This window comes from Plecotus auritus, assembly GCF_963455305.1.
Source record: "Plecotus auritus genome assembly, chromosome: 5".
NCBI lineage: Eukaryota > Metazoa > Chordata > Mammalia > Chiroptera > Vespertilionidae > Plecotus > Plecotus auritus.
The window spans coordinates 181,984,551-181,998,229 of NC_137776.1; the positions used below are offsets into that span (position 1 = coordinate 181,984,551).

The window sequence follows — 13,679 nt, forward strand, 5'->3', positions numbered from 1 at the left end:
TCTTAGCGATTAGCCGGTGGGTTCTGGGTGGGCAGAGAGGCAGTTCCGGGGGTGGCTGCACTTGGCATGCCTGCGGGCATCGCCCTTTGCCCCCCTGTCTGATTTCTTTTCAGCAGAGCCTTATTTCTGTGGGGCCCAGGCTGACGTGCAGCCCGGTCCTGTCGTTGGCCTGCCAGCCATTGGCCTTGGGGCCACCCCCCCCCCGTCGGAGAGAGTAGGCAGCTGGCATCCTAACGGTGGGCTTCTGGGGCACTTTGCCACTCGGCCTCCGGCTTTTGGGTCGGGGAGCGGTGGACAGTGGCCCAGCACCCGTGTGCCGGCGCTTTGGCCTGGCGGCAGGGGTGGGAAGTTGAATGTCCTGCCCATCTGGGGGGCAGCTGTGGTCCGGCCTTCCTGGCCAGGCTGGCGGAGGCTCCCCCCGCCAAGAACAGGTGGGCGCCGTGCCCACATCCTGCCGGGGAACTGGGAACTGCCCTCCTGGGGGCGTTCGGGCGCTGAAGGGGGGCGGCCTCCGGCTGGGGGGCAGCGCAGGCCTGGGGCTGTGGACCAGCTGCAGGGGCTGGCATCGGCCCTGCACCTGGCCTCCAGCAGTCGAGTTCTGCCGCTCATCGGGCCAAATGATTACCTCTCGGAGCCGCGCCTCCCTCATCTGTAAAATGGGGGCGACAGTAACAGACCTTGCTCACGGGGCCTTGGGAGATGGAACGAGATAACGTGTTTTGTTCAGTGGATCACGCTCGGTACACTTGCAGCAGGCCAGGTGGGCTGACGAGGGCCCACTGAGGCAGAGGGCGGTACACGGATGTGAGCCATGGCTGGTGACTGACTCTGTGGCTGGCACCCCTCCCCAAGTTCAGTGCCTTTTCTATGACTTGAAAGACATGCCCCGAAGTAAGTTACCTTCACCTGCTGATCTCTCTCTAAATGGATGAGTACCCACCCCTCTCTCTGCCCTCTCATCTCAGTCCCTGCTTCTTAGTCCCACCTCCTGTGGGGTCCACCTTGCCCATCGGTATCGTCTTCGGGCCTGACACCCCTCCCTCTCCCTGGTCAGACTGAGTCAAGGCTGACTGTGCCCTCCTTCCCACCGCCCCCGCCCCAGGGCTCCAGGCCATGGGATGGGGGGGTTGGCCGAGGAGACTGGGGGTGGCTACAGGGTCTCAAATGATGAGAAAGCCCCAGAACCTTAAGGTATTCCAGCCAGGGTAAAAATAGACGTACCTCTCTACAGTGGGGAAACTGAGGCCCAGAGTGGTGAAGGGGTCACCCGGGGTGCCCCGTGGGGCCTGCCCAGGCTGTGGGCCTGCAGGCCGGTGTCCCTGGCCTGGGCACCGAGCGGGAGGAAGGGAAGCGAGCACCTCTCATGGTTACCTCTTGGAATCCATGGGGTCTTTCCCCCGGGGAATTCCTGGAGCAGGGAGCGGCCCCACCAGCTGGGTCCCGTTAACAGCACCCTCAGCTCCTCTGAAGATGAGAGGCCGGGGAGGGGGAAGGCAGAGGGGGCCCTGGGAGGCCCCGCAGGACGTGCAGGCAGCCCTCCAGGTGGCCAGGCCCTCCTATCCTCCCCCTCCTGGGCTGGTGGCACGTGTCCTTCCGTGGGGCCCTGCTCTCTTCCTGGGTGCTCCAGGGTCGCCACACAGACCTCCCACAAACACGCAGCTGCAGCCTCCCCTGACCTGTCCACCGAGTCCTGTATCTCTGAGCATTCGCAGCTCCTGCCCGAAACCTGCCCGAGGCCCATGTGAAAGGGCAGATGGCAGGGGAGCCACTCACTGTGTCCCCTGGGTTACTGCAGAGCAGGTGTCCTCAAACTACGGGCCACATGCGGCCCGCCGAGGACATGGATCCAGCCCGCCGGGTGCCACTGCCTGTCCTGCTTAGCAGCCGACGCGTCCTGGGCCCGCAGTGCGCATAGGAATTTGTTCATAGTTTTTTTTTTAAACTATAGTCCGGCCCTCCCACGGTCTGAGGGACAGTGGACTGGTCCCCTGTTTAAAAAGTTTGAGGACCCCTGCTGCAGAGGGTCACCTGGGCGCTGTGAGGAGGGCGCTTGGAGCCTGAAAGCTGAGGTGGCTGAGCCTCACGTACGGGGCCCAGGGAAGAACGCTGGGCGGGCGGCAGTCGGGCCCTCAGCCCCCCTGGTGCTGCAGGACTCAGGGCCACCTGCCCCCTCCTCTGGCCAACGAGGGGACCAGAGGACCTTCAGCTCTGGCATCCGAAGATTCTGGGGTCCCGCCTTTTGGAGGCTCCGGGTGAGGGTGGGGGGCAGCTACAGAGGAGGGTGAGGCACCGTGTTCCAGGCAGGGTCTGAGTCTGGGGTTGGCTGCGTTGGGACTCACCCCGAGAGGGGATGCGGGAGCTGGGTGCGGCTCTGGCCGGGGCCTCGGCCAAGTTGTCCCCGAGCGCATCCGGGATGCAGGGGTGCCTCTGCCACTGACTTTAAGTCATGCTCTCGGGCGGGTTCTTTCATCTCCCTGACCCTCAGTTTCCTTGTCTGTAAAACGGGGCACTGTGCAGTGATACCACTTCCTAAGCCTGTGAGGCCATGAATGAAATCACATTCCTGGAAGCACCCTCGCCATGCCTGTCACTTAGTAGGCGTTTGAAATGCTGCCCTTTATACGTATTCTTTGCTTATCATGAGCAGGGTCTGTCCCGTCTCAGGGGGAAGTTTGGGCCTGGGAGGAGAAGGGGGAAGAGAGTGTGCCTCACAATAGCCCGGATTCGGGAGACAAAGTCAGGCTGTTTGGGGTCTAAGGAGGGAGCGAGAGAGTAGCTGGGAGGCCTGCCTGGAGGAGGGACCTCGCATCTCCAGGCAGGCCTCCCAGCTACTCTCTCTCGCTCCCTCCTTAGACCCCAAACAGCCTGGAGGAGGGAGGTTGGAGCTGAGCCCTGCAGGCAGGCTGAGCGGAGTGGAGAAGGCAGGCTTTGGGGGGTGGGAGGATGGCAGAGCCGTGCCCCCAGGCCCAGGCCCCTGCAGGCCCAGGGACCCATCCGAGACGAGCCTGGGGCAGAGGCTTTCTGGGATTCTGAGTCTCGGCTTCCAGGCCCCAGGAGAAAGAGGCCTGAGGTGGAGTCCAAGACCATCTTCCTCCTTGTAATTTTCCAAATTGTGTTTACATCTCCCTGGAACTTCCCTAGTCCCTGAGGCCGGGAGGGAGCTGGACGTCATGATTTGGATGGACGGGGGCATTTCTGGAAAGAGATGGAAGGAACACAGAGGTGGGGTGTTTTCCGTGGCGCTGGATGTGAAGCGTAACAAAAGGCTGGGGGCCTTCTGGGCCTGGGTCTGCGGCCAGGACCTGAGGCCAGTGTCCAGCGGCTGCAGGGCCAGGGCGGGACCTGGCTGGAGTCGGACCTGCTTCTGGCCTGCTGCAGGGCCGAAAGGATTGTGAGAGTCTGTTTTGGGAAATAACTCATCTTTCCTCCCCGACTGTAAAATAAGCGCTTGGAGAAAACGTTTGGAAGAAACACTGCCATCTATTAGCAGTGGTCACCTTGGGGAGGGACACGGGATCTGGGGATGCGAGGGGCAGAAATTAGGGAAAATCCTCGTGTGTGTTTACATTTTTTATAACTCAGGTGAGCAGGGAAGCCTGTGCAGAAATGTTGTCCTGGGGTAATTTTTAAAAAAGTTTATTTTTATGCCCAGCCAGCGTGGCTCAGTGGTTGAGTGTTGACCTATGAACCAGGAGGTCATGGTTCGATTCCCCGTCAGGGCACATGTCTGGGTTGCTGGCTCGATCTCCAGTGTGGGGCATGCAGGAGGCAGCCGATCAATGATTCTCTCATCATTGATGTTTCTCTCTCCCTCCCTGAAATCAATAAAAATATACTTTTTAAAAATAACAAAACTAGCCCTGGCCGGTATGGCTCAGTGGATAGAGTGTCGGCCTGCGGACTGAAGGGTCCCGGGTTCGATTCCGGTCGGGGGCATGTGCCTTGGTTGCGGGCACATCCCCAGTGGGAGGTGTGCAGGAGGCAGCTGATCGATGTTTCTCTCTCATCGATGTTTCTAACTCTCTATCCCTCTCCCTTCCTCTCTGTAAGGAATCAATCAAATATATATATTTTAAAAAAATAACAGAAATAAAAAATTTATCTTTATTGTTGAAAGTATTACAGATGTCACATTTCCCCCCCACACACTGACCCCCCTCCTCCCCACCCCTGCCCCTCCCCACTGGTGTAGTTATTATTAATGACAGCCATTTCTCTCCCAGTGTCCCCGTTGGACCCTAGCGCACAGGTCATGTTACTCATACAAAGCACGTTTTGGTTGTGTGGTAGTGTTTTATATGCTCATTACAAAAAGTCCCCCAAACAGAAAGATGTGGAGAGGAGATTAAGATGGCAGCCAACCCCCCACGAAGCCGGCCCTTTGGGGTGGTGTTCACCGAAGGGGCCGTGGAGATGGTCGCTCAAGTCCAGGACACCTGCTAAAGGAAGCTCCCTGTCCCAGGAGGAGGGCGACGGGGCCTCAGAGGCTCCTGGGGCCAGGCTGTGACCTGCAGCCCTCGGAGGTGGGCTTCGGCCAGGAGCAGGGGCGTGGCCCCATTGCCAGCCCCGCACAGGCCTCTAAGATGTGTGGGCAGCTTCACGCCCCTGAGAGCGCTCCGGGGGTGGGGGTGGAGGGGGTCCCACCAAGCTCAGGGTGGCCTCGGGGCCCTGACTCATCAGCCCCCAGGTGCACGGCCAGGCTGGACGAGGGGGAACAGTCCCCTGCGGGCCGGGCAGGTCCAGCCACCGTGACCGGTCCCCTCCCTGCAGATGCGCCCCAGCTGATGGAGCTGCCCCGCGATGTCACCGTGGAGCTGGGCAGGAGCGCCCTCCTGGCCTGTCGGGCCACAGGCCGCCCGCCGCCTACGGTCGCCTGGCGCCGTGGGGACAGCCAGCCGCTGGAGCCCAGCCGGGCCAGCAGGACCAGGCAGCCCGAGTCAGGAGTGCTGTTTTTTGAAAGTAAGAGCTTGGAGCTGGGGAAAGTGGGTAGGGAGATGTGTGGCCCCGGTCTGGGTGGCTAGAAGCAGGACCCTGAGCCCAGCGCTGACCATGGGTGATATTTGGGGTCATGTTTAACTGGGCAACGCTGGTCATTTCACTACCCTGAACTGGTCATGGTCATGACGGTGACAGTGTTACCACCTGGGCTTAATATTATGGGTGTTGGCCACCACCGTCATTACCATCACCACCACCAATGACCATCACCACCACCAATGACCATCACCACCACCAATCACCATCACTACCACCAATGACCATCACCACCACCAATGACCATCACCACCACCAGTCACCACCACCACCACCAATGACCATCACCACCACCAATCACCGTCACCACCCCCAATCGCCATCACCACCAATGACCATCACCACCACCAATCACCATCACCACCACCAATGACCATCACCACCCCCAATTGCCATCACCACCCCCAATTGCCATCACCACCACCAATCACCATCACCACCACCAATCACCATCACCACCACTAATCACCATCACCACCCCTGCTAAAGCTACACTTGGCCATGGGCGCGGCTGGATGCTGGGCACAGTGTCCACGTCATCTTATTGACCCTTTTCCCAATCACACTACAAGGCGTAGGTATTGATGCATCATCTCCGTTTTACAGATGAGCAGGTTTAGGCCTTCTCACCCTTCCACAGCCCGGCCGTATCCCCCATCCCTCTCCTCTCGGCCCTCCCAGCCCTCCCACCTGATCCCTGCAGGGCCAGGCTGTGCCACGGCCTCCCTCTGCGCTGGGGAGCCGAGCCTGTGGGGCCTGGAGCCATGCCATGGCCCCCAGCAGTCCGGCCCGCCTCTTTTCTGCCCCTCAGGTGTGGTCCCTGAAGACCAGGCCCCATATGTCTGTGAAGCACAAAATGTTTTTGGGAAGGTCCAGGCGGAGACCCGGCTCCTGGTGACTGGACACGGTTCGCTGGTGGATCTGGGGAGGCGGGGGAGGTGGGAGGTGGGGACACCCCAGGGAGGCCCTCCCCATGACCACCCATCCTTTGGGACAGATGTGTCCATGGCCAGGTATCCGAGGGGAGCCAGCTTCCTGGGCAGGTTCCCGGGGGCGGGGAGGGTGGAGCCTCTGTCTCCACAGATGCCCACAGGGATCCAGTGTGACCAGCACCCTGTTCTTCCCCACAGCCCCCCCACAGATCGCCGGCAGCGCCCCCACCGTGCGGGTGCTGGAGAGGCAGCCCGTGTCGCTGCCCTGCATCATCCTGGCCGGGAGGCCCTTTCCCGAGAGGCGCTGGCTCAAGGCCGGCCAGCCGGTGAGTGCTGGGCCCTCCCGGGGTCGGGCAGCGGAGACGGAGGGGCCGTCACATTCACACCTTGGCCTCCACTCTGCTGCTCCCTGGTTTTAGAAGGGCCTCATCCTTCCTCCCTCTTTCCTGCCTCTTTCCAGAACCTTCTCTGATAATGTGCTGAGAGCACTGTCACCCTCTGAAGCGGGGGTGGGGAACCTCCTCTCTGCCAGGGACCGTTTGGATGTTTATAACATCGTCCGCAGGCCATACAACAGCATCAACTTAAAAATCAGCCTGCTCTGTTCGGTCAGACATTTAATTAACTCGCCCCTCGTGCCTTGGCAGGGCCAGACCAAAGGATTCGTGGGCCTGATGTGGGCTATGGGCCGTGGGCCGAACATTCCCCACCCCTGCTCTCAAGTCCTGCCGAGGCTCGGTGTGGCCCCGGCCCCCTGGGAGCTCAGCAGGGGGATCTGGCCTCTGTTAGTGCTGAGGTCTGGGGGGCGGGAATGTCCGGGGCACAGACACCACACACCGGTCAGCCCCGTCCTGGCTCCGGGCAGAGAAGTGACCCGTGCGGTTGAAGATCCACCCGACTGCCCAGCTCGGTGCTGGCCGCACGGTGGCTCTTTACCCTGCTTTCTTCTCCTCCCCGCTCCTGTGCCGCCTTCGCCTCCCTTCCCCAGTTCTTCAGCACTGTCCTCAGACACATGGGGGGCCTTGAGCCCTGGAGGCTTTAAAGAGGTGCCCTCACCCCCATTGAATTTCAAAGCACCAGAGACACTGCTGCGATTGGGGGGCTGTTTTTCTGTTCCCGCCTACCCAGTCCTGGCACCACTGTCTGGGCCCCGGTGCAGAGCAGACAGGGTGCTCCTCGAGACAGGGTGGGGGACCTCCCGAGGGAGACCCCCATCAACCGGGCTTGGATCAGGTGCCTCGCCCTGTGCAGTTGGCCATGGGCGAGTGGGGTGAGGGATGTGCTAGGGGTGAGGTGTGGGGTGCCGGCACGGCCATGGCATACTCAGCCCCAGGGCGCTTTATGTGCCACGCCAGCTCCGCCAGGTTCAGTGACCCCGAGTGGGGGCGATAAAGGATGGAGAAAAGACAGACAAGACAATGAAAGCTGGGACTCGGTGGGACGTTGCTTCCCTGATGGGGACCCAGCAGCGCCACGGACTACGAGCCGTGTCTTTATTTTATAGCCAGATGCCATGAGGCAAAGTGAGGGCGTGGTCAAGATGTTTACCACATTCTCGTGGGTTTCAATGCTACTCAACTACATGCACCTGAACTGTATCAGGCCCACATCTCTCAGGCAGTGGGGCCACGTGTTCGGACCACAGGTGCAAGCTCACAACTCCAGCTGTTGGCTATCATTGTGCTGGGAGGCCCTGCCCTCCAGGCTGGGACTTGCACGTGGCCACGAGAGGACTGTGCCCGCTCATTAGCCCGAGGCTTGAACCTGTGCAAACACTGCAGCCGCGCCCCACAGTGAGGGAGGCCCACCTACCCCTGAATGAGTCTTTGGAAAGGACTGGGGGCTGAGCAGTCAGAGCGTCACCCCCACCCCCCGCCAGCTCCCCCACCTTCTCTCGGTCCAGCCTGCGCGCTGCGGGCCTGGCGGGCAGTGTGGTTTCTGAGGGCTCTCTCTCTGAAGGGGCCTGTGCTCCGAGCTGATGCTTCCCCGCCCTCCCAGCTCCCAGCCGGCAGCCGGCATTCTGTCCGAGCTGACGGCAGCCTCCACCTGGACCGGGCGCTGCAGGAGGACGCGGGGAAGTACAGCTGCGTGGTCACCAACACGGCGGGCTCCCAGCACAGGGATGTGCGGCTGGTCGTCCAGGGTGAGTCCCGGGGCCCGAGGTTGTGGGGTGGGGCCGGGGACTGGCCGGGATGGGGGAGGGAACTTGATCTTGAATACCTTTTGTTTAAAAAAAAAATTGCACAAGTAGTACATAGTCACTGTAGGAAATTTAGAGATGGGACAGGTAAATAAAAAATACTCCTGTAATACGCATGGCTAAGAATAACTAGAATAACTTTACATTTTAGTGTGTATCTTTCATACTGTATACACATGTGAGCTTACACACACACCAACATATATATAGTAAATTGTATATAATATAAGCTATATACTTCTAAAAAGTAGTTTTATTAGTTTTGAGAGAAAGAGAGAAAGGGAGAGGGAGAGAGAAACATTGATGTGGGAGTGAAACATTGCTGGGCTTACTGGGGATTGAGCCCACAACCCCAGGCATATGCCCTGATCAGGAATCAAACGGGCAATTTTTTGGTTCACGGGACGACGCCCAACCGACAGCCACACTGGCCAGGGCTAAGTCACATACACTTTATATAAATTACGTATGCATCTATATTTCTACCCACCTGTGTATGAACTCCTTATAAACACATACACATACTAGTACATACCTTAAAGCCACGCTAGGGCCACATTATTCTACCGCTGTCCTGAGCCTGCGCGTTTCCCGTGGCACTAGATTTTACGATGGTTTCTATCAGTAACTTCCCAGAAGCATCGGCTTAAGGCTGCGTGCCCTGCTTGGATGAGCCGTGAGCCTCTGGGGTCCTCAAACTACGGCCCGCGGGCCACATGCGGCCCGCCGAGGACCTTTATCCGGCCCGCCGGGTGCCGCTGCCTGTCCTGCTTAGCAGCCGACGCGTCCCGGGCCCGCAGTACGCATAGGGATTTGTTCATCGTTTTTTTTTTAAACTATAGTCCGGCCCTCCAACCGTCTGAGGGACAGTGACCTGGCCCCCTGTTTAAAAAGTTTGGGGACCCCTGGTCTAGGGACTCTTTTGGTTGTCATAACTTGGGGGAGGGGTGCTCCTGGCATCTAGCAGGTGGAGGCCAGGGATTTTGCTGACACCCCACAACACGCAGGACAGGCCCCCACCATCCAGGCCCAAACGTCAGGGGTGCTGGGTGGGGAGACCCTGGTCTAGGCTACACTACCTAGTATACCGGAGGGAGGTCAAGGGTCGTTGTGGGGAAGGGGTTTGCTCAGGGTCCTCTGTTAGGGCTTTCCGTGTGTGTTCCCCAGTTCCTCTCCCACGCACAGCACTGGAGCCCGTTTCCCTTCGCCCTCCCACCCAGGTACCCCCGTTCTCTTGTGTGGAAGACGAGAAGTTTAAAGGAAGCCTGATTATATTTTGTCATTTACCAAGTCTGTTAATACCCTCTTTTTAAAAAAAAATCTTGTTTCATAAAATCCCCCCCGGGAGGAGCGGGAAGAATCCACTATTCTCCATTTTTCGGGGGAAAACCAACGTGCGGGCGGAGGCTGAGTCTAGAGCCCAAGTGTCTTGTGTCCCCATAATTCCATCAGGGGTGAAAGATGGGGCGCAGGCCACCTGGAGGCCTCTGTGGGGTGCTGCGTATGTTTCGCTGCCTTTTCATCACGGCTCCTAGGGGCGGGCTTCCTGACGTGAAGGAGGCTGAGGCTCCGAGAGGGGAAGAACTCCCCCAGGTCACAGAGCCAGCGGCCAGGATGCCTTCCCAGAGCGAGTCCCGGGGGGTCGGGCGGGTGCGTGAACACGCTCTGGTCTGCCCCCTCCCCCCGCCCCCACACTCCTCTTAGAGACCCTGTTTCTGTGCTTGCGGATCTGGATGGTGCCCAGGATGGCTGAGCTCTTGTTCCCAAGGTCCCTTGTTCTGTGGATTCTTATTTTTTTGCCATTTCTCATCTGTCCACCCTCGGAGAGTGGGCAGTGAATTGGGGTTAATTTAGTTGTTTTTGCTGATCAAGGAGTGTGGGTGCCAAGAGATGAACTGGTTTATCCGAAGTCCCAGAGCACAGAAATGGCAGGGCAGGGTCCCAGGCACGGCTGCCCTCTGCCTGGGGCCTGACCGCACAGCCGCGGCGGCCGTGGGACCACGCCTTTGTGGTCTACTGCGGACGCTGTTGTTTTTAAATTGTGTTAACATCTACATAACAGAGTTTTCCGTTTTAAAAATATTTTTATTAATTTCGGAGAGGAAGGGAGAGGGAAGGAGATAGAAACATCAGTGACGAGAATTATTGACCGGCTGCCTCCTGCACGCCCCCTTATTGGGGATCGAGCCCGCAACCCAGGCGTGTGCCCTGACTGGGAATCGAACCGGTGACCTCTTGGTTTTTGGGTTGATGCTCAACCACTGAGCCACACTCGCTGGGCCCCATGTTAACCGTGTTTAAGGGCACAGTGTAGTGGCATGAAGTAGATTTACCTTGTTGCATAACCATCACCACCATCATCTCCAGAACTTTCTCATCTTCCCAAATGGAAACTCTGTCCTCATGAAACACTGACTCCCATCTCCCTCCCCCTCCTCAGCCCCTGGTGCCCCGCATTCTACGTCCTGCCTCTATGGGTTTGCCCACTCCGGGCACCTCGGATAGAGGGGGTCATGGAGTATTTGTCCTCCTGTGTGTCTGGCTTATTTCACTTGGCATTATGTCCTCAAGTTCATGCCTGGTGTAGCATCAGATGTTCCCTCCTTGTCAAGGCTGGATAATACTCAGTATGTACACACCGAATCCTGTTCCTCCATTATCCGCTGATGGATATTTGATTGTTTCCACTTTTGGCCAGTGTGGATATTGCTGTGAACTGTGGTTTACGAAACTGGTTTGTTTTTTAAAAGTGCCCCCCAGAATCCGGTCCACTGCCACCCACCACGTCACCAACGAAGGGGTTCCGGCCTCTCTCCCCTGCGTCGCCTCAGGAGTCCCCACCCCCACCGTCACCTGGACCAAGGTAGGCAGAGCCTGTGACCACTCAGGGGTAACAGAGGCCCAGGCCCAGTGCATCATGGGGAGGGGAACGATGCACATTGCCGTGGGTGTGGGCTCTGCTGGTGTCACTCACCAGCGACTCCACCACAGGAATCCAATGCCCTGACCGCTGGCGGTCCCCACTACAATGTGAGCAAGGATGGCACCTTGGTCATCGCCCAGCCGTCCCCCCGGGACGCAGGGGCCTACGTCTGCACGGCCACCAACAGCGTGGGCTTCTCCAGCCAGGAGATGCGGCTGTCCGTCAACAGTGAGTGAAGGCTGCCCCCGTCCTGGGGGTGGGGCTCGGCAGGCGTGGAGTCAGGACCGGGACGCATCTTCCCTGGGCCCTGATCAACCCCGCCCCTACCCTCTCCCCAAAGGAACGCTCCCGCCAAAGCCGTCCTCCCGGAGCGCTGTCCCTAGCGGTGTGGACGTGCTCCGAGAGCGGCTCCCACTCGTGTAGAAGTGAAACCGTGTGGTAGTTGACTTCCTCCGTCTCGGCCTTTGTAGCCAGTGTGGGGAAGCCTCGGAAAGACACACAGCCCTACGCTGGGCCCCTGCCCCCACCTGGGCATCCCCCTGCCAGCCTCTCCTCCTGGTGCTTTGTGCCCAGACCCTCTGACTTCCTTTCAATTCCTCGAATGGGCCGTCGTGCCCCAGGGCCTTTGCACGTGCGGTTCCTTCTGTTTAGAATGCCCTCCCCCACCTCTTGGCCCAGCCGACTTCTCCCATCCGTAGATCTCAGTCCTCCCTGACCCCTCGGGCTGAGTCAAATCACCTTGCTGTGGAGGGTGGACTACCAGGGGTGGGCAAACTTTTTGACTCGAGGGCCACAATGGGTTCTTAAACTGGACCGGAGGGCTGGAACAAAAGCATGGATGGAGTGTTTGTGTGAACTCATATAAATTCAAAGTAAAGGAGCGGAGGGGAGAGCAAGAGAACCGGATAGAACAGCCGAACGGGCCGGGTCCGGCCCACGGGCCGTAGTTTGCCCACGGCTGGCCTAGACCCTTCCCAATGCCCGTCACAGCTGTGAGCGAATGTTGTGCATGAGCCGATGGGCACGGGTGCTCCCTGTGGCCCTGTGCGCTGTGGGGACCGGGCGGGGCCTGGCCTTGCTGTTTGCCCGCAGGCACCGCAGAGCTGGGCCCTCAGCAGCTGCCTGGCCGAGCGAGCAGGTGCACGGCCAGTCTTCTGTCGTGTACTCCCAGAGCCAGTATTTTCATGTTGCAAACTCTGTTTTTGCAAGCGGGGGTTTCTCTCATCGTCACGATGTATAGGGAACTCCATGCCCGCTCCAAGGGCCTCCACATCCCCAGCTGGCTGGCTTGTGTAGTTGTGGGTGCTCAGACAGGTCCTGGGTGCCTTCCGTGTATGAGCACATGGCTGGAAATGCGGGGCGGGGTGCATAAAGAAGGAGGGGTGCAGGGTAATCGCTTCATATGAGAGCCAGGTGATGGGCACAGGTTAGTGTCACCCCCCGATGGGGTTGGAGGAGGCAGGGGGTGAGTGGGTGTCACCTGGTGTCTGATGTCCTGGAGGAAGTGGGATGATCATGGGGGACAAGGTGGAGAGGGAAGAGGAGGACAGGACCTGCCCTAATGTTCCCAGGGTAGGAGGCGCAGATGAAGAGAAGCTAGATCAGCCTTGGGCAAACGACGGCCCACGGGCCGGGTCCGGCTGTTCTATCCGGTTCTCTTGCTCCCCCCTCCGCTCCTTTACTTTGAATTTATATTAGTTCACACAAACACTCCATCCATGCTTTTGTTCCGGCCCTCCAGTCCAGTTTAAGAACCCATTGTGGCCCTCGAGTCAAAACGTTTGCCCACCCCTGAGCTAGAGGAACGTTGATGCTGGAACAGGGGCAACATGTCCGTGTCATCCCAGCAGAACAAGCTTCAGAGGGAGGGTGGTGGTAGAGAGATTGTGGGGAGGGACCGGGGAAACCATCGGGTCCGAGCCACCCCCAAATGGGCCCCCCCCCATGATGACAGAGCCACCCCCATCCTCCGCACCTCCGGGGAGGCAGTGCCATCTCAGCTTCCTGGGGGAGCTGTCCTGGTCCCCTCGGGGCCTCGTCCCGTGGCCCCCTGACCTGCTCACAGTCTCTGCCTGTGTCCACCAACAGCCAAGCCCAGGATTCACGGGAGCGTCTCCCATGATTCCGACGAGCCCCCGAGAGTCACAGCCAAGGCCGGCGACGAGGTGACCCTGGACTGCGAGGCCCACGGCTCCCCACCCCCACTGGTCACCTGGACCAAGGACTCGCACCCTGTGCCAGCCGTCCCTGACAGGTAACCCCAGTGCACGGGCAGGGGAAGGGCTTGGGGCTTAGGGGAAACCTGGCCTCAGGTGGCCAGTGACCGGGCGTGTGTGGACCCTGTGGATGCTCCCGGGGGTGTGCGTTCGCTTCCGCACGCAGCGCTTTGGTCCCGGGTCCCCTGAAGCCTCTCTGAGGACCTCCAGAGGGTCCGTGACGCCCAGGGCGAGACCCCTCGGAAATAGCAGGCGCCCAGCGTTTCACACCCGGCTGCTGGGAGCTGCCCGCAGACGCCCCTGTGATTGGCACAACAACCCCCCCCCCCCCCCCCCCCGTGACCTGAGCTGAACTGAGGCTTCTCCCTAACTGT

At 59.4% G+C, this 13,679-nt stretch overlaps 1 protein-coding gene across 1 annotated transcript in view; it reads left to right on the forward strand.

The window, feature by feature from the left end:
* The window catches only part of HMCN2 (hemicentin 2), a gene marked incomplete at its 5' end in the record, with an annotated part of 146,727 nt that overhangs the window by 43,010 nt on the left and 90,038 nt on the right, over positions 1-13,679 (forward strand). The window contains 7 exons of the mRNA XM_080668341.1: positions 4,771-4,959; positions 5,846-5,941; positions 6,165-6,292; positions 7,965-8,109; positions 10,917-11,029; positions 11,158-11,317; positions 13,178-13,343. Of these exons, the coding sequence (XP_080524467.1) occupies positions 4,771-4,959; positions 5,846-5,941; positions 6,165-6,292; positions 7,965-8,109; positions 10,917-11,029; positions 11,158-11,317; positions 13,178-13,343 (997 nt within the window). The remainder of the gene's footprint in view (positions 1-4,770; positions 4,960-5,845; positions 5,942-6,164; positions 6,293-7,964; positions 8,110-10,916; positions 11,030-11,157; positions 11,318-13,177; positions 13,344-13,679) is intronic.